Here is a 19,830-nt window from a genome sequence, read left to right as displayed (position 1 = left end):
GTTACAGTCCTATTTGGGCTTGGTCCTGCCATTAGTACCATCCAGAGACCCTAGAGGAGTCATGTCCACCTGTGTCCCCAGTAATAGCCCTGCTGACCTTGGTCCTAACTGTGGACCCTGTTATCAGCTCATAATGCAGTTCCAGTCCCTCTCAGCCCTGGTCTGGGAACAGTCGCATTACCCAGGGACCTGCTGGGAGGCATACTTGTCTCTGCCTAGAGGAGCACCAGCTGACCTTGGTGCAACTGCAGATCTTAAAATAGTCCCATAACCTGGTTCCAGACAAGCCCAGCTGTAGTCCAGGTCAGTTCTGCTTGACCAGAAACCAGGCTTGAGACACATCTAACTGTGCTCCAGGGGCAGGCCCAGCAACCTCGGTCCAACAGTGGATAATAAAGTGGCCCTTAACTTGGTTCTAATACCTCTTAGCAATGGCCTTTAAGCAGTTTATATCGGCCCAAGGGACCCAACAAGAGAGACGCCCATTTGTATTCCCAGAGGCAGGCCTGCCAACCTGTCCAACTTTGGATCCTGAAGCAGCCCTGTAACTTGGATCTAGTCCCTCTCAGTGGTGGTCTAGGAACAGTCCTGTCTACCTAGGGACCAAGAGGGGGAATGCCATCTGTGCTCCTAGAGGCAGGCCAGCAGACCTTGGTCCTGGCTGTGGACCCTATAGCAGACCTGTGACTTAGACCTAGCTATGCTTAGCTGTGTCCCAGGGCCAGTTCTGCCTGGCAGAGACCTGTCCAGTGACCTGGTGGGTGCCACACCCAAGCCCTTGGTAACAGGCCACAGACTGTGGCCCTACTATGGACCCAGCAGCAGTCATGTGATTCCCTGTCAATCTCAACAATACTGCTTTTTTTTCTTTCTTCCTTTTTTTTCAACTTCCTTCTCAGAAGCATGTATCACAGTTAAATTTGGAATTGTCAAGGAAAATAAAGGATGTGACAGAAGCCCCCAGACACAATGGCTATGACTATATTAATCCCACGGGATGCTCTTGACAAAGAATAACACTGGCTTCTGACACACATGGGCCATGTTAGTAAGTCACAAGGGGGAATATAATGAGGCAAATATGAAACGGCTCATATGAGGCTCGTAATGACTCCTCATGAGTAACAGGGAAACACAGTTGGGTTTGGTTGCAGGTGAGGCCAGGAATGTGACAAGGAATTATGAAAAACCTCAAGAATACACTGCCCTGGAGGAGGGTCCAGGTGGCCTGGTCTCTTGAGATATGGTTCAAAATGAATGATGGCAGAGAGCAGACGTCTGTGGGGGCTTCTGTAGACTGGCTCTTTTGCCTTTTGCTCCCAGGACCTTACCATTATGAGAGCAAACAAGAGGTTTCATTCTGAGCACGGGGAACTCTAGGCAATACGCCAAACTAACCTACATGGGAAAAGAATCTGAAAAAGAATGAGTATATCTATATGCATAACTGAATCACTTTGCTATACACCTGAAACTAACACAACATTGTAAAGCAACTCTACTAATGGTACAATTTTTTTAAAAAAGAAATTTCGTTCTCTAAACAAACTGCGTTTGTTTTCTAGGGCTGCTGAAACCAAGTACCGCAACAGAAACTTCCTGCCTCATAGTCTTGGAGGCCAGCAGTCTGAGCTCAAGATGTGGGCAGGTTGGTTTCTTCTGCGGGCTACGAGGGAAGGAGGTGTCCCTGCCTCCTTGGCTTATAGATGGCTCTAGTCTTTTCATTCTGTGTCTTCACACTGCCTTCCCTCCATCTGGCTTCTGGGTCTTACTTTCCTCTTATTATAAGGATATCAGTGACCCTTATAATATGGGGAAAGTATCAATGTCCTTATAATAAGGGGAAAGTCACTTCAACTTGATCACCACTGTGAAGACCCTGCCTTCGAATAAGGTCATATTCTCAGGTACTAAGGGTTAGGACCTCGCAATATGAAGGTTAGGGGAATACAATTCAACCCCTAAAATATGCCACAATAACGTTATGCCCCTGTACCTTACACCCTGCACCTGCTGCAGGCCTATTCATCCTTTAAGGCTCATCACTCCATATGTGAAGGTGACCCCAAGCCCTGTCCTCCCCTCCCGACTTAACTACTCCTTCCTTGCCATCCCTGACCTTGTAGGTATTTCAGTTACAGCACTGTGTCATTTCAGATGTATTAAAAACTGGCAGAAAGAAACAAGATTAGCAGAAAGAGACCACACACACATTCATGCACATATAGACTGGATTCATGCCATGGTTAATTAGCCAAGGGAAGAGAAACTTATTACCAGTACAGGCCACAGAAGGGAAGGGCAGTGGCAGAGCATCTGGCCATGGCTTTTTCTTGCTCCTGATACCTGAATGGGGGTACAGATGCCAGGGACCCTGTCAGTGCTGGGTAAGGTGGTGCCAGATCTGGAAACACAGTCCAATTTTTGCTGCCCCCTTTCCCCTGCTTTTGGGGAGGGGTCATGTCATCATTCCAGAGGAATTCACACTAATAATCTATGTATTTGCATTGAAGGGGATATTTATAAAATACTGGGTCTCATGAATTTTGAACAAGTTTCATTCTCAGCAATGATACAACTGAACCCAGAGAAGCAAACGTCGTCATTGCCTAGAGCTCTCTGAACAACATCTTGGCTTCAGCCATGTTTCCGAAAAGCCTGTTTTCCTGCAGCCCATCCGGATTCTGACTGAGTGATCCATCTGAGTGGACTCTTTTCTAAAAGTGGTCCAGGGAGTATAATCCCAAATCCATTCCTCACAAGCACCTCCTCCACACTGTTCAGAGGGGCTCGGTTTTCTCTCTCCAGTGGGAGCACCTTGAGGTCAGGGACAGCTTAACCAGCACACTGCCTGGAACACAGCCGATTCTCAAGAGAGCAGTGAAAACGACCTGAATGAATGGTGGAAGTTGAAGTCTCCCTCCTTCTAAATCAACAGATGCCAGCAAACACTCTGCACACACCAACAATATGGGGTTTCTTTGCTGACAGTCACTCAGACCTCTGCTATTTTCTTTGGGATGCCCTGTCCTACCCATCACTTTCAGACCCTTTCCAGGAACTCTCCTCATCCTGCTTGGTATTTTTCTGGACCAAGACCTCCCTTAGGTGAGTTAAGGCTTATTTGAAATATATATGTATAAACACACTCACATACACAGTGCTTCTAAAAATACATGTTTTCAGAGAAAAACAGTTGATCCTATTTGATCCTGTTTTCAATTTTGGCCAATGCTATCATTTAAGGGTTAAATGGCCATTATTTTTCACTTGGGCTTTTTTTTTTTCCTTTTTCTTTCTTTTTTTTTTTGCTTTTTTGGCCACACCTGCAGTATACAAAAGTTCCTAGGCCAGGGACTGAATCTGAGCCACAGCTGTGGCAACGCTGGATCTTTAACCACTGGGAATGCCTCACATAACTTTTTAGTGTCAACCTCATCATTAGAAGGTAGGTTTCAGGCAAGTAAGAAACAAAAGTAAAAATGAAGGTAAAGTCACAGAAATCATCAGACACAGCAATTATGATTAAGTGGTTACTAAGCTTCACATCTTACACCACGTCATAGAAGAATTTGAAAACTGCCCTTAAGGGTTTGATCAATGATGTGTGCACGACATGGGATTTTGCTGCAGTCATTGGTATTACAGGAAATCTGGGGGCAGGGGAGATGTGATTTCTCTACCCTAGGTAGAAATGTAAGCAGATAGGTTAGGGGGGATCTCCAGGGAAAGAGAACCGGGAATGGCTTTCTTGACATAAGAGAAGCCATTTTGGCCTAAGACATGTTGTGATCTAAGGCTGGCCACAATGCTTGTCCTTGAACAGGTCTCATTAATCAATGAACCTAAGGGAACAAAGAATGCAGAACAGAGAAAAGGCAGTTGAACAATAGCGCAGTGATAAAGCAGAGTCCTAGTTCCTCCTCGAGATACACATAATAATCTATCTTTGAGTTCTGCAGGAACTAGGGCCCCATCCAGGCAGAGGACTGAATGATGATGTTGACCCTAAAGCTTGGACTCTGTCAACCTTGGCCCCAAGTCTATGCTGAATTCTCCTCTGTTTAAGTCCCTTCATGAATGTGCATGTACCCTCTGTTTAAAAAAACTTCCCCAATTTTTTTTTTTTTTTTGGTCTTTTTGCCATTTCTTGGGCCGTTCCCTCGGCATATGGAGGTTCCCAGGCTAGGGGTCTAATCAGAGCTGCAGCTGCCAGCCTACGCCAGAACCACAGCAACATGGGATCGGAGCCACGTCTGCGACCTACACCACAGCTCAAGGCAACGCCAGATCCTTAACCCACTGAGCAAGGGCAGGGATCGAACCCACAACCTCGTGGTTCCTAGTTGGATTCGTTAACCACTGCGCCACCACGGGAACTCCAAAACGTCCCCAATTTTGCAGGTGGGGAGATAATGCTTTAGGAAAGATTCCTAAGGGTCCTAACTTGCTGCAAGTAATAAATTTTTCGTTCTCTGGATCTTTGGCTTGGTTGTGCATTTTGGCTGGACATCCACTAAGAGGTAAACCCAGTTTTCAGGTAATGGAAAGTATAACCCAAATCTCTTTACTTCCCTCAATTACCCATACCATGAACATTCACATTTGCCTAAAATCTTGTTTATTATTGTCGAAAATAGCCTGTGTAAGGAATATACTTTGGGAATAGTTTCTGAGATACTCCCTAGTGAACTGCTCGTGAAAGATTTTAAATGTTGCGAGGAAATTTTATATGTTCATTAAACACTGTTGCAAATTAATTGTGGAATTAATTACAGACTACTCTCTTTTCTATTCCTTTCAGAGGGACAGATCTACTATATCTTAAGAGAGACTAGTTGTTTTATGTGTAAGAAGAATGTTAGGGGACCATTGACTGAAATGGCCCGCCTTAGCCCGGCATGATAATAACTGCTTGCATGAGTTGTCTCCCAACAGGAGGCCCTGATAAACATAAACGACGTGGGGCTGTCAAAAACTAATCAGGAGAATTTGGGAGGGGGCCACTGGGAGGGAGGAGATGACCAACCTCCCAGAATCCTTGGCGCTGGAATCCACTGTGGCTGAGAGGTGCAGGTGCCACCAGGAAGGACCCTGAGTCAGACCAAATACAAGCCAAGCAAGATTCTGGCCAGAGACAACCCCCAAACTAACCCCACTCCCATAAAACCTGAAGCTGTGAGCCACAAGGTAAAGCAATTCTCCTGGGTGCCCTTAACCTACAGCTCTCCCCTGGGTGCCCCTTCCCCATAAAGGCTTTTGCTTTGTCAACTATGTATGTCTCCCTGGACAACTGATTGCTAGTCAAGAGCCCATGTGGGCCCTGGAGGGGGTTCCCTTTCCTGCAACAAGAAGGTTTTACTCATAGCACGGAAGTGATGAGCTTATGAAAGTTCTCTTTTCTGGAGCAAACACTGGGACAAATGTTTAAGTTTGTATGTAACTAAGTTTGTATGTAGGTTTGCATGGAAGTAAGTATGGCTGTCCTAAAGAAAAGAAAGCCCTAATTGCTTTACTTATGCAATTCATTTTCCTCTTCGTGGGCTTCATATAGATAAAGGAGGATTAAGGCTCTCTAAGGACAGGGAAATGCAACTTAAGGGGATTTCTCCAGAGACCAGCTTTGAAAGAAAAGGAACCAAAGGAACAACCCTGACAACAAAGTTCAAAGAAACCTTTCTCCTTCCCTTCCCTCTTTTTTTTTTTTTTTTCCTTCCAGTTTTACTGTGATATAACTGACATAGAGCGTTGTATAAGTGTAAGATGTGCCGCGTAATGATTTGACCTACATACATTGACTCGCATGCATCACGGAAGGATGACCACAATAAGTTTAGTGAAACCCATCATCGCATATTGATCCAAACTTAAAAAAGAAAAAAAGGATTTACTCCCTTAACAACGTTCATATATAACACACAGCCGTGTTAATTAACCATGTTATACATTACATCCCTAGCATAATTTCTTATAACTGGAAGTTTGTACCTTTGTCCATCTTCATCCAATTCCCCCTCTCCCCAACCCCGTCTCCCTTTTTATGAATTTGTTTTTGAAGTAGAATTGACCTACACCATTTTAGTTCCTGGTATACAACATAGGGATGTGATGTTTTTACACATGATAAAGTGATCACCGTCCTAAGTTTAGTTACCATCTGTCACATATCACAAAGATATTACATAATTACTGACTATATTCCTCATTCTGCAGACTTCATCCCTGTGACTCATTTATTTTGTAACTGGAAGTCTGTGCTTCTTAATCTCCCCCACTTATTTCACTTAACAATAAACTTTGAGAAAGTGGACAAGGCTGTGTAACAGTGAGTTGGGAAGAGTGTGGAAAATGTTTATAGTGAGTTCCTGTCGTGGCGCAGTGGTTAATGAATCCGACTAGGAACCATGAGGTTGCGGGTTCAATCCCTGGCCTTGCTCAGTGGGTTAAGGATCTGGTGTTGCCGTGAGCTGCGGTGTAGGTCACAGACGTGGTTCGGATCCTGCGTTGCTGTGGCTGTGGTGTAGGCTGGATCCTGCGTTGCTGTGGCTGTGATGTAGGCCGGATCCTGCGTTGCTGTGGCTGTGGTGTAGGCCGGCAGCTACAGCTCTGATTAGACCCCTAGCCTGGGAACCTCTGTATGCCGTGGGAGCGGCCCAAGAAATGGCAAAAAAGACAAAAAAAAAAAAAAAAAGTTTATAGTGAGAAAGGTATAAATAATCATTTAGATTTAGGTGGCTTTCAAAGTGCTGCCTGTAAAAGTAATTTTTTTTAAATGTATCATTTAAAAGTTTTAATAAAACGTTATACTGTTAGGTGAAGAAAAAAAGAAAACAAAAAAATTGGAAGTAGAGTTGTATGAGCAGAAGGCCCTGCTCTTATTCTGTGAGCACACAATACACAGTGGATGCTACCATTTGTGGGCTGGCTGACTAGAAGTTGGGATCATAAGACTGAGGTATCCTTGACGCAAGTTTACTGCATAATGAAACCAAAGGCTCATTTTAAAAGGTTTAACAGGCAAATGTAAAGTTGTGAAGTGACAATAAATGTCACAATCCATTATGAATCTGCGTCAGCCACAAATCAAATCAAGCCCTTCTCATACCTTTACTTCCAACTTTTACAACTTAGGAATATACTGAGGCCACTTCACAAACGCTTATGCGTTCCTCTTTGTTTTAAGCCAGGTGTGGCAAACTCAAATATCTTCCAGGGCCAAGCAAGTCATGACAATAGGCAAGTGGGCTGAGTGGGGAGTGTGGCAAACAGGAAGCACATACCCTGTGTCTAAGGGGAGTATGTACTGCTCAGTTCAAGCCAGAGAAATGAAGGCCTAGTATAATAAGATCTTCTAATTTTGTAGCAGCTGGTAGTCCATGTCTTCATGCAAAAAAATTTTAGATGACAAGAACAATTTGAAAACAAAACAAAACAAAAACAAAAAACAAGCACTGTAGAGCAAAGGAAATTCATCTGTAGCCAGACAAGGGCTATGGGCTCTTAGCATGGAAGCTCTCTTACAAGAAGGCTTCCTACAGTTTTGAGTGGTGTCCATTATTTCCAGTTGCCTAAGATTTGGTGGAAAGGCTCATGTTCCGTTTAGCTGTCCTGCCTACGCTTTTATAAGCTTGGATGAAATTCTCCCTCAACTTTGATCTTTTCACTGAGTAGATAGAATTGTTTTTAGTTAATTAAACCTTTTCCACTCAACTTTGGACTTTCTAAGTATATATAAGTTTGTGCAGAGGCAGAGAATTATACAGAATTATACATGTGTTTCTTTAGCTGTCTCTTTTGGTTTGATACCAAGGCGTCAATTTATGTCCTTCTCTCAATGGAAGATCAGAGCAAATTCCTTATTCATGGTGGAGAAAAGGGCTACAGAGGAGCTCCAAATCAGCAATGATGGCTAGGTTACTCCCAAGTTAGGGCTCTGATTTTTCACCTTGTATAAATGACTCGTTAGAGTCTGCTTCTCGCACTAGACAGCTGCTAACTGTGACTTATTCATCTCTGTACTTCCCACACGTGGCAAAATGTGTGGAATGTAGAAGTCACTCAATAAATATTTATTTCACTGAAATGAACTCACCCACAGCATCCAAGCTCCTTCAGCTGGCTCTCAATGCCTCTCGGCATACAAATTCCAGCTTCACCTTCAGCTCATCCCCAAGCAGAAGCTGCGTGATAACCAAAGCACTCTGTTCTCCAATCTTGAAATATAGTGGAACAGCTTTCCCTCCTTCTCTATCTATGGAAATCTACTGGTTCTCACAAGGCTGGTTTAACTCTTACTTTCACTGGGAATCCCATTCCGCTCAGTGAATTTGCCCCAAGTGCAACAATCATAAACCACTTGTCATGCTCACAAGAAACATCAGGACAATCCAATTCATTTGCTTCTACAGTAAATTTTGAAGAATTAATCCTCAGAAAGCAGAGTCTGCCCCTATCAGTTCATAAAGACACTATGCTTTTCCACATTATGCCCCAAGGGGAAGAGGAGGGTCGTGCATTCAAAGGGCTGCAGAGGCCAGCCAGGTTAACCTAAATGGACTAGGCCAACGTAAGACAATCAGGAGCTGAACAGCTACGGACAAGAGAAACCCAAGTACCCCAGCCTTTCCCTTCATGAGGCAACACAGGGCCAGAGTTGCCACACTTCCCACTTTTCAACAGGCCCAAACTGTGGGAGCCAAACAAAACAGGTCTGCGGGCTGCAAGTTTTGACCATGTGTGGAACACCCTGTTTTCCTAGAGCTTAGACACTGTTTCCAAATAAAACCGCAAGGGCATCCACACACAAATGCACACACACACAAATTGGAAGTCACCAGACGTACAAACCATAGGCTTAAGAGGATCCAGTAAACTGCATTAGGTGAGTATTTTGTGGTGCCCTGCCAAACCCTAAGCTCTGAAAACACCTCAAGGAGAGTAACGGCTTTCCTTTTGGAAAGGCTCATTAATGGGACTTCACACAGAGACTGAGGTATTAATCACACTGATTGCATCGTAAACACACATGTTTGACTAAGGGGTGGTTTGGTTCTTCTGGAAGGAACAGAAACCAGAAAGGCTGCGATGGGTTTTGATCAAACTGCTGATCTAGAAACACACCACTCTTTCTTCACAGAAATAAATACACATTCACCATAGCTCAAAATATCCCGGTGGGATTAGAATAAAAGAGGGTACTAAAGTGAATTTTGATTATTTTTTTCAAGGGCGAATTGTTGCTGCTGCCGCTTCCCTCCCGCCCCCCTTTCTGTCCCATATTCCTTCATTTTGGAAACTGCCTGCCTCTAGAAATACAGACTTCTATTGGGGCTGTCAATCTGTTTCTATGAATTGGTACATGAGAGAATCCCATTTCCTGGATGTAATGGTTGGTCCAGAAGTATACATTATTTCAGTCAGGCCAATGAAAGATCCCATTTCAGAGTTAAGGATGCTGGGAAGACGTGGGATGGTAAGCTGTATGGACCATGTGGTCCTGGATCTCTCAATGTGGGGGCAGGGAGAGACCTCCTACCAATACATGAAGATATCACGTCAAAGGGATGAAAAGAGAGAGATTCCTGATAACAGCATCTTGACACAGGTTCAATCACTACTGAGGCTACTGCAACCATGAGCCAATAAGTAAACTTTCTGACTTGACTGAGTTTGATTTGGGTTCCTGAAAATTATAATTGAGTGCCTTGACTAATACAAGACACATTTGTGGTTCCCATTTTTTTTTGTTTTTGTTTTTTTTTTTTTTGGCCACACCTGAGGCATATGGAAGTTCTTGGGTCAGGCATTGAATCTGAGCCATGGCTGTGACCTGAGCCATTGCAGAGACAACACTGGAACTTCCCTATTTTTATTTAAGGAGAATGTGGATCCAATTAAATTAACTTCAGAAACAGGCAGCTGAACTGTACAAATGCCTTCTGACTCAACATATAATACACATTTTATGTTCTACCCATTTAAATCCACTTACGTCAGCAGATAAGCAGTTTTATATGACTATTCAAGTATTACTTTAAAATATAATTCTTGGACTAATTATATCAGTAATGACATATTCAGTACCAGAAATCTAGAGAATACAAAAAAGTATTTTAAAAAGTACTGAGAGTTCCCTGGTGGTCTAGTGGTTAGGATTCAGTGCTTGAATGGCCCAGGTTTAATCCCTGGTCTGGGAACTGAAATCCCTTATTGAGCCACTGCATACTGTGACCAAATACAGACAAAAAAGGTGTAAGTTTCATTTTTTTAGTACTAATTTCCAAAGTCAGCATTAAATTAACATATTGGACAACATTTCTTTCCACACATTCATGTATATACTCTTGGACACATATGTGGCATTTGATAATCCAGGAGAACTACTTTCAGTATTTAAGCATATAAGAATAAGGGTGTATTGACATGTGTATGCGGTGAACCCCTGGTAAAGTATTCATTTACAGTGGAATACAGAAACTTTGCATTTATCCTCTACAAGGAATATTTTAGGATCCGCGATTTAGCTGCACATGCATGATGAAGAGAATGCAGTTACCATGTTAAAGTGACCAAGTCGTGTGAAAATGTCTTCCAGGTCACATTAGAACTCAGATCACTTGTGGGGGCAGAAAGCATGCTCACCTCCTCATTCTCGATCTTGAGCGTGGCCAGTCGGGACTGCAGCTGCTGATACCTGAGCATGAGCTCAGCCTGGACCGGCTGCTGTGCGCTGACTTGACACACCTGATGGGGAATCAGAACGACAGTTACAACAGGGCGCCATCCGCCAGCCTTCTGCCTGAATCACACGGATCCCCGTAGGAGTCCAATTACATATTTTCCGCTTAAGAGCAGCCTCAAAACTTCAGTTTTAAGTATGAACTTGTTAGGTGAGTGGCAAGAGCAGAATGCAGCTGCTTGGCCTGGAGATGACTAGCACGAAAGCAGCTGCAGGAAGCATGCCCCTGAGAACGCAGCAGTGGCTGGAGACGGAGCTCTGCGGCTGACGTTTCACTTGTGGAATAATTAGTGGGCACAGTGTGAAAGATGATCGAGTGTATGGTCATGCAGGTAACAGCAGGGCTGGCGGCAGAGCCTACCGGTTACAGTCAGCTGGGTGACCGTGTTAAGTTACTAAACCTCAGTTTCCTTATCTGTGAAATGGGAACAGGTGAGAGTTCTTTCGCCATAGGGTTGTTGTGGGGGATGAAATGACCTTATGCATATAAAACACTCAGAACACTGCCTGACACACAGTGCAAACTCAGAAAAAGCAAATAGCTACTATTTTTTTTGCATCTTTCTACCACAGTTTATTTTTGCCACTATCAGCCAAAGTGATCTACCACGAAACTGAAGAAGCTGCTTGTCTTAGGTTTTGGGAGAAAGATATTTGGCCATGATCTTAATTATGGATAAAGTCAAAATCAGAACCTTTCAATTATCTTAAAATCACACTAGAAAGCAAACACTTTCTTTTCATCTTTCTTGGCATAGAGATGGTCTTGGTCAATGAGGGTTTCCTTTTATAGAGTCTCCAAAAGATCATTGAGAGTATTGCTCCCTGGCAGAACTGGCCATAAAAAAGGGTAAGAGACTTACTATGTTAAAACAATAATAGTTGAGAAAAAAAGTAAAAACTTTTAACCCAACTGAAATCACTTGTCTGTGACGTTTTATCATTCGGTGTTTTAACACCTCCATAATGCAACAATGAAAACAGTAACCATTTAGTTTTATAAATATAAGTCTGGGTGGGATAAGCCACTTGCCTGTCAAATTCACGTGCTATTGGCATAAAAACTGCTTACCATTTTTAATCAAGTAATTCACTCTATCAAATCAAGCAAAAATAAAGTTAGGTTAGAAATATATCAGGAACATACATATATCTTAAAAGTCTTAACATTAGGTGTTTCAGAAAGAACTGTGACATTCAAGAAGAAATTTTTCATGGAAATCATAACTGTTTTTAAGAACATACTGTCACCACAATAAGCTAAAATTGAGTTTTTCATCTATGAGTATTGTTTAGCACAGCTGGGATACCAAGTGCTATATGGCATGCGCCATTAATAGGTTTTTCTTGTTTTCCCCTGTTCGCAGACAATAAATATACAACTGTAACTCATAAATGATTTAAATGGATTTTCTTCCCTTGGATAAAATAGGACAGAAAGCTAAATTTATATAATGAACCTGAAATACAAAACATCATTTGTAATGCTCATTTTACTGGTCTGGAGTCTTAAAAAAATGTTTTGTATCTTTTTTCCTCTCTTCCATTTTCCTGCCATTTATAAAGCTTCTTCTTTATGGAGATCTTTAAATCATGATTATAAGAAATCTTCAGAGAGATGCTACTGGGCCAGAAAAATGTTTTGTTTTGAATTTAAATTTGAATGTCTTTTTTTTTAATGGCCACACCCATGGCATAAGGAAGTTCCCAGGCTAGGGGTCTCATTGGAGCTACAGCTGCCAGCCTACACCACAGCCCACAGCAACATGGGATCCAAGCTGTGTCTGTGACCTACGCCACAGCTCAGAGCAACACCGGATCTTTAACCCACTGAAGGAGGCCAGGGATACTAGTCAGGTTCGTTACCACTAAGCCACAGTGGAACTCCCTAAATCTGAGTGTCTTGAGGTGGACGAAGAATTCTTTATCCTGCAACAGATTAGTGCTTACACCCTAGTAAGTCTGCATCTCTATCTCTCTGGCCTCTGGAGGCACTGGAGTATTTGACCTTTGTTTTAAAAGGTGGTAGTGGCTGGTCATGGAACATTATAAGGTCCAACGCAAAGGGAGAAGTGAGAAAACTGGGGATTCTTACAACTGTTGGGTACAGCAGGTGAAGAGTAATGTAAGCGAAGAGACAATTCATTAGTTTTAAAATAATCAATTACTGACCTCATCACCCATGTGAGATTGAAACTCAAATTTCATTGGTGGGCAGAATGCAGCTGGGTACATCTCCATGAATCTCTGCTTATCACTCCTGGGCTCCAAATTGTCAACTGCATTCTCAATGATGTCTAAGCCTTCGTGTCTAGAGGTTTCAAGGTTATACTCCGCAGAGAGATATGTTCGCAGGGCTCTGTTTAGACTTGCATGGTAGCCAAGATCGCAGCACTTAAAAAAAAAAGAACATCATACACAAAAATTAACTCAAAATGGGTCAAAGACCTAAATGCAGTAGCTAGAACGATAAAGTTCTTAGGAGTAAAAGCAAACCTTCATGACCTTGCATTAGGCAATGATCGCTTGGACATGGCATCCAAAGAACAAATAATAAAAGAAAAAATAAACTGGGTTTCATCAAATTTGAAGACTTTTATCTTCAGAGGGTACTATCAAGTAAAAAATCCACAGAATGAGAAAAACATTTTGCAAATCATGTTATCTGATAAGGAATTTGTATCTAGAATATATAAAGAACTGAATAATAAAAAGACAAATAGCCCAATTAAAAATTCAGCAATGGAGGGTCCAGTTGCGGCTCAGTGGAAACGAATCTGTCTAGTATCCATGAGGTTTGATCCCTGGCCTCATTTAGTAGGTTGGGGATCTAGCACTGTTGTGAGCTGTGGTGTATAAAGGCTGATGGCTATAGCTCCGATTCCACCCCCTACCATGGGAACATTCATATGCCATGGGTAGGGCCATCAAAAGCAAAAATAATAACAATAATAATAATAATAATAATAATCTGCAATGGATCTGCTAGGTATCCCCCCCATACACACACACACACACACACACACGGTATATATACAATGACCATATATATACAAGCATGGGAAAAGATGCTCAACATCATTAGCCACTGAGGAAATGCAAATCAAAACCATAATGAGATACCGCTAGGAAGGCTATAAGAAAAAGACAGATAATAATGTGGATTGGAGAGGATGTGGAGAAATGAATTCTCACACGCTGCTGATGGGAATGTAAAATGTTGTAGTCACTTGGGAAAAGAGGCTGGCAGTTTGTTAAAAGGTTAAAAGTTAACATATAGCTTGGCAATTCCATTCCTAGTAATATATACGAAAGACAAAAACATATTTTACACAAGAAACTGTACATGAGTGTTCATAGTAGCATTAATAGCTGAAAAGTGGAAACAACCTAAATGTCCATCAACAAATCAACAAAATGAAATACTATTCAGCCATAAAAAAGAATAAAGTATGGATAGATGTGACAACATGGATCAGCCTTGAACTTATGCTAAGTGAAAGAAGCCAGTCACATGAGCCCATACATTGTATGATTCCATTTCTATGAATGTCCAGAAGAGGAAAATGTATAGAAAGAAGCAGAAGGTAGGTTACTGGTTGCCTAGAGCCGGGGGATGGAGGAAGTAGGGAGTGATGGCTAAGGGGTGCAGGATTTCTTTTCAGAGTAGTGAAAATGTTCTGAGATTGGTTGTGGCAATGTATATACAACTCTGTGAATATGACAAAAGCCAACTGTGGATTTTTAGTGAGTGAACTGTATGGTATGTGGATAATATCTCAATAAAGCTATTAAAAAAAGGAAGCAAAATCAAATACCAAAAGGAAATAATGACAGCATTTAAGTTTGGTCATGCATACTGACATTGATACAATGATTTACTGAAATCCTTCTGGAATGTAAACATGTTAACTGCAATATTTTTATATTTGCATAATTTATTGAAGACAACAATGATTGCTGTACTCTTTCAGAAATGAGAAGAATACGTTTGAATCTGCCAAAATAGTCCAGGAATGCCTTCTTTCTTAAGTCTAGAATAACTTTTTAAAATAAGAAATATGTAGGTCAGTCACAAATGTGGTTTGGATTTGGTGTTGCTGTGACTGTGGTGTAGGCCAGCAGTTGCAGTTCCGATTTGACATCTAGCCTGGGAACTTCCACATGACACAGATGTGGCCCTAAAAAGAAAAAAAACAACAACAACGAAAAAAGAGGGAGTTCCCATCATGGCTCAGTGGTAACAAGCCCGACTAGTATCCATGAGGATGCAGGTTTGATCCCTAGCCTCGCTCAGTGGGTTAAGGAAGAATCTGGTGATGCCGTGAGCTGTGGTGTAGGTCTCAGATGCAGCTCCAATTTGCCCCCCAGCCTGGGAACTTCCATATACTATGGGTGTGGCCCTAAAAAGACAAAAACAATTTAAAAAAAAAAGAAAAAAGAGTATAACTAGATAATGGTGAGTTATAAATTACTGACGGTTTTAAGTTTGTACATAAAGCAAGACAAATCTCTTAAAGAGGAAACAAGTGGGTTTAAAGGCACAAAACCAGGTCATCCCTATATTGTCCTCATGAAGTTTAATCAATTCAATTTGATTCAACTGGACTCACTAACTGGCCATCTATAGATGACTGGGAATTTGCCAGGCTCCAGGAATAGGAAGTCTGGAACACAGTAAAACATAATCTCCATTCTCAAGGAATTCAAGTATAAGCAGTTCATTAGTTTGCTACTACAAGAGTAGTAGAAGAGCACAAAGGATGCATCCCGTGTTACGTTTTATGAACGTACAAACGCCATCACTGATCTGTCCTTGGAAATGCCGACACATTAATTTCACCCTCACCCTTCAATTTCAGAGTTAGTAAAAAGTTTGGATTTTTGCATATTCTAAAATCTTGTTTTTCAAAGTGTGTTGTGTGGACCAGCAGTATCAGCAGCACCTGGAGCTTGTTAGAAATGCAGACTCTTGAATCCCACCCCTGACCCACTGAATTAGAACCTGAAGTTTAAAAAATCCTCTGGTCCCCAGGCAGGCCTACGCCCTATCTCAGCAGGGAGTAGTTACTGAACAGTCATTGCCTTTAAGCATAAAGGGGTACAACACCTGGAAGGGGGACTGATAGGGATGGAGTAGACACACAGGTATTTTTAGAAGTCCCAATAAAGGACCACAGATAATGAGGGAAACCTAGGGGACATTGGGAGATTGCTGTAAGTAAATAAATTGCTCAAAAAAGCCATCAGAACAAGGCAGCCCTGCCGCATTAGTGGAGCCTTGAGAACTGCCTCAGGTCATTGGGTGGGGATGGGATTAGGCCTGTATTCATATTCAGACCAAGGGCAAGAGTTTGAGAACCACCCTTCTTCGGATTGAAAACACACCTTAGGGGATACTAAGGAGGAACTACTACTTCCAGAAAGGAAGAGGCGGGCTTTTCCAACCCCCAGTCCCCTTGGATGATAAAACTGTAGCCCACCAGATCCTGGGGCAGAGCTTCCTTGCCTGCCTGCTTGCATCTCTCACAGACATTCTATCCTAATAAATCTGTTTCTTGCCTATCAAAAAAACAAACAAACAAACAAACAAACAAAAACACCTCTGGTGATTCACATAAACACTGAAGTTTGAGAAACAGTGCACTGAAATAGCCAAGTAAAAGGGTCTTGAACCCTGTCCTTTGGGGGTGCCATTTCTCCAAGCAGGTCAGAGAATTGACTTGCTTAAAGACCACTTGATTTAAAAAAGCAGAAAAGTAGCTGCCCATCACAATTACAAATACAAGCATAATACAGTTGCAAAATGCAGCATCAGACTCTGTATTAATAAATTTCCAGTGGAATCAGCTGCACGCAAATACTGAGAATGATTTTCAGTTAATTAAAAAATTCTATACTCAGCTGAGGAGTGCGGCTTTGGTGGAAATGAACTTGATCAGTATCCATGAGGATGAGGGTTTGATCACTGGCCCTGCTCAGCAGATTAGGGACTTGGTGTTTGTTGCCTTGAGCTGCCATGTAGATTGCAGATGCGGCTCAGATCTGGCATTGCTGGGGCTATGGTGCAGGCTGGCAGCTGCAGCTCCCATTCGACCCCTACCCTGGGAACTTCCATATGCTGTACCTGCGGCCCTAACTCCCCCCAAACCCCCCCCCTCCAAAAAACCAAAAACAACTATACTCAGATGAGCAAGGTTCTCTTTTATTCCTCCCACTACCCAGAATCCATAAGGGTTCTATGTAGCAGTTGTATATACATCAGAGGGACTGAAAGATGTTGTTCTTTCAACAACACCTTATCTTATGAAAACATGAATTTGTAAAGGGAATGGCCTCATTTCTTTGACATGTACCAGTGCTTCAAAACACCCTACTATTCTGAAAGAAGGTAGATTCAACTTGATTATAATGGAGCAGATCATATGTGCTGCTTTACTTTATGAGCACTGATCCCAATGGGACTTGATAGAAAATTGGTATTGAGAGGAAAGAAACAACCCAGAGAAAAGCCTTTTCTCCGCCTACAAAAACCAAGTCTCCTTTCAACTTAGAAAAAAAAAAAAAAAAAAAAAAAAAAGAAGAATGAAGGAAAAGAGGAAGAAACAGAAAGAAATTCAACCTCTCCTATCCATTTGAACTGCAGCTTTAAAAAATACATATACTAAATTTTCATCATTCCCAGACTTAAACAGTTCAATCCTCACATTTCTATGTGTGGCTTCTCCGGGGAGTAGATGTCAAGATTCTGAAAGGACCAGTGTATGTTTCCACACCAGTTCAGCCAGGCAGATTTGGTGGGACTAGTCCCAAAACAAGACCCCTAATTTCACTGATGTTTCCTAATAATTTGAGGAAAAGCATGCGTGTGACTTAGTAACCCACCCTGGGGCCTCCCTAAGTATCTTCTGGACTTCAAGTACTATACTTAGGAGATGTCTGTGATAAATTTTGAGGGAAAATGTCCTTCTGTGACCTCTACCAGTCCTTATCAGTCTGTGAGGTCACTTAACTGGTGTGATTTTGTTACTTGTGATATGCAGCATTTTCTACACTCCAGGTATTTTAAGCATCCTGAACTTTAAAAGAAACAAGAAACAGAAATAAAACTCTTATTCAAGGTCTCCTGAGACAGCAGGGCTGTCGCAATCTTTTCTTTTTTTTTTTTTCTTCTTAAACTGGAAGCTAAAATGACACTGGATATGTTAAGATTCAAGATACTGGGTTAAAAAGGCCTAAAGTAATTCTATGGAGCTTATGAATTATTAATGACAAAATGAAAAGCCAAGTCCTGCACAAAGAGCTGAATTATTACCCAAGTGCATTTTATGATTAAAATACATAAGAAACCAATACAATATTTCATGAAAACAAAATAGTGTTGCTCCGATGGATGAAAGGCTGAATGGATATTTTAAATTATGGATTAAAACTGGGGGAGGAAAGACTGTTGGAAGTTGAAGGGTATATATATTTTTATTTTTTAAAATATTCTAAGAGCTGCCAAGATGGATTCCACCAGGTATTAGTCTAAATCACCACTGTAAGGCTAATTTCCTTTCACAGCAAGGCTGAAAGGGCTGTAAAGCGTATCAAAAATGAAGATGAAATCTAGGTACTGAGGACAGTCCCAATGGGTTGAAGGGTTGGTTAAGGATACTTGTTGGGTATAATGTCAGGATGTCATTAACTTGATCATAGCTGTTCAGAGAGATACTTTTTTTTTTCCCCGCTTTTTAGGGCTGCACCTGCAGCATATGGAAGTTCCTAGGCTAGGGATCGAATCAGAGCTGCTCTGCCAGCCTATGCCACAGCCACAGCCACACCAGATCCTTAACTCACTGATTGAGGGCAGGGAATGAACCCACATCCTCATGGATACTAGTCAGGTTTATAACCCACTGAGCCACAACGGGAACTCCTCACACCTGCTTTCATATCTGGGTTCCTGATGGTCCATAAAGAAGTGACAATTTAATTTTCGCCACCGCTTTAATAACTGCAGCCAATCTTTTTGCAAACTTGTTTTGAGTTTCTCTTTAGCAATGAAAAGGTTGAAACGGTACAACTGTGTCATAGGAACGGATACAAAGTAGGAGGCAGGAGGAGAGCTGAGGTTGGGCATGCCTGAGCCAATGAGGAGGCTGAATAATCATTCATTGCCCAGTACAGCTCCCACCCATAGGGGCAATCATTTCCTTCAGAGAAGCTGTTTCCAGACTCATTTTCCCCCAGGCCACACCTCTGTAAACTACCCAGAATCAAATCAAAGGAGAGGAGAGAGAACAAATAAAGCAGCCCCAATAAATACAGGTCAAGGTACACTCTAGAAGAAAAGAGGAACAGGGAGTGGTTGGGGGAAGGGTGTCGCTCTTTTACCTAGGGGCAGTTGGGTGCCCCAGGAGGGAAAAGAAGGTATCAGCCTTGTGAAGCTCTGGGAAAAAAGAGTGTTCTAGTCAAAAAGGAGAAAGGCCCCAGGAAGCAGAAGCTTAGTGGGCCTGGGTAACAGAAAGGCCAGTATACCTGAAGCTTGGTGACAAAGGAAATGATACTGAGTGGCAGGTGGGTGTCAGTTCACAGAGGGGCTTGGTGAATGGTTTGGCTTTTATTCTACTTTTTTTAGTCTTTTTTAAAAAAATGTATTTATTTATTTATTTATTTTATTTTTAGGGCCTCTCTTGCGGCACATAGAAATTCCCAGGCTCAGGGTAGAATCAGGGTGGAATATGGGATCCACTCTGTGTCTGTGACCTACACCACAGCTCGTGGCAACACTTGGATCCTTAACCCACTGAACGAGGCCAAGGATATAACCTGAGTCCTCATGGATACTAGTTGGGTTCCTTACCTTTAAGCCACAACGGGAACTCATGGATTTTATTCTAATAGAGAATTTTAAATAGGGGTTACATGTCTGATTTATCTTCTGTAATGCTTTGGTTGCATGGAAAAGAGAATGAATCATCATCATTATTTATTATTATTATTATTATTATTATATATGGCTGCACCCAAGGCATATGGAAATTCCTGGGCAAGGAACTGAATCTGAGCCACGGCTGGGACCTACACCACAGCTGTGGCAACAATGG

At 42.0% G+C, this 19,830-nt stretch overlaps 1 protein-coding gene across 3 annotated transcripts in view; it reads right to left on the bottom strand.

Annotated features, from left to right (window-relative positions):
* SRGAP1 (SLIT-ROBO Rho GTPase activating protein 1) overlaps positions 1 to 19,830 on the bottom strand; it is a 304,168-nt gene that overhangs the window by 65,773 nt on the left and 218,565 nt on the right. For all 3 annotated transcript variants that reach the window (XM_021091938.1, XM_013997691.2, XM_021091939.1), the window contains exons 7-8: positions 12,911 to 13,132; positions 10,642 to 10,743 (exon numbers count right to left, since the gene is read on the bottom strand). In XM_021091938.1, coding sequence (XP_020947597.1) covers positions 10,642 to 10,743; positions 12,911 to 13,132 — 324 coding nt within the window. The remainder of the gene's footprint in view (positions 1 to 10,641; positions 10,744 to 12,910; positions 13,133 to 19,830) is intronic.

Source organism: Sus scrofa, chromosome 5, assembly GCF_000003025.6.
Source record: "Sus scrofa isolate TJ Tabasco breed Duroc chromosome 5, Sscrofa11.1, whole genome shotgun sequence".
NCBI classification, from domain to species: domain Eukaryota; kingdom Metazoa; phylum Chordata; class Mammalia; order Artiodactyla; family Suidae; genus Sus; species Sus scrofa.
This window is presented reverse-complemented; position numbering and strand designations above follow the sequence as displayed.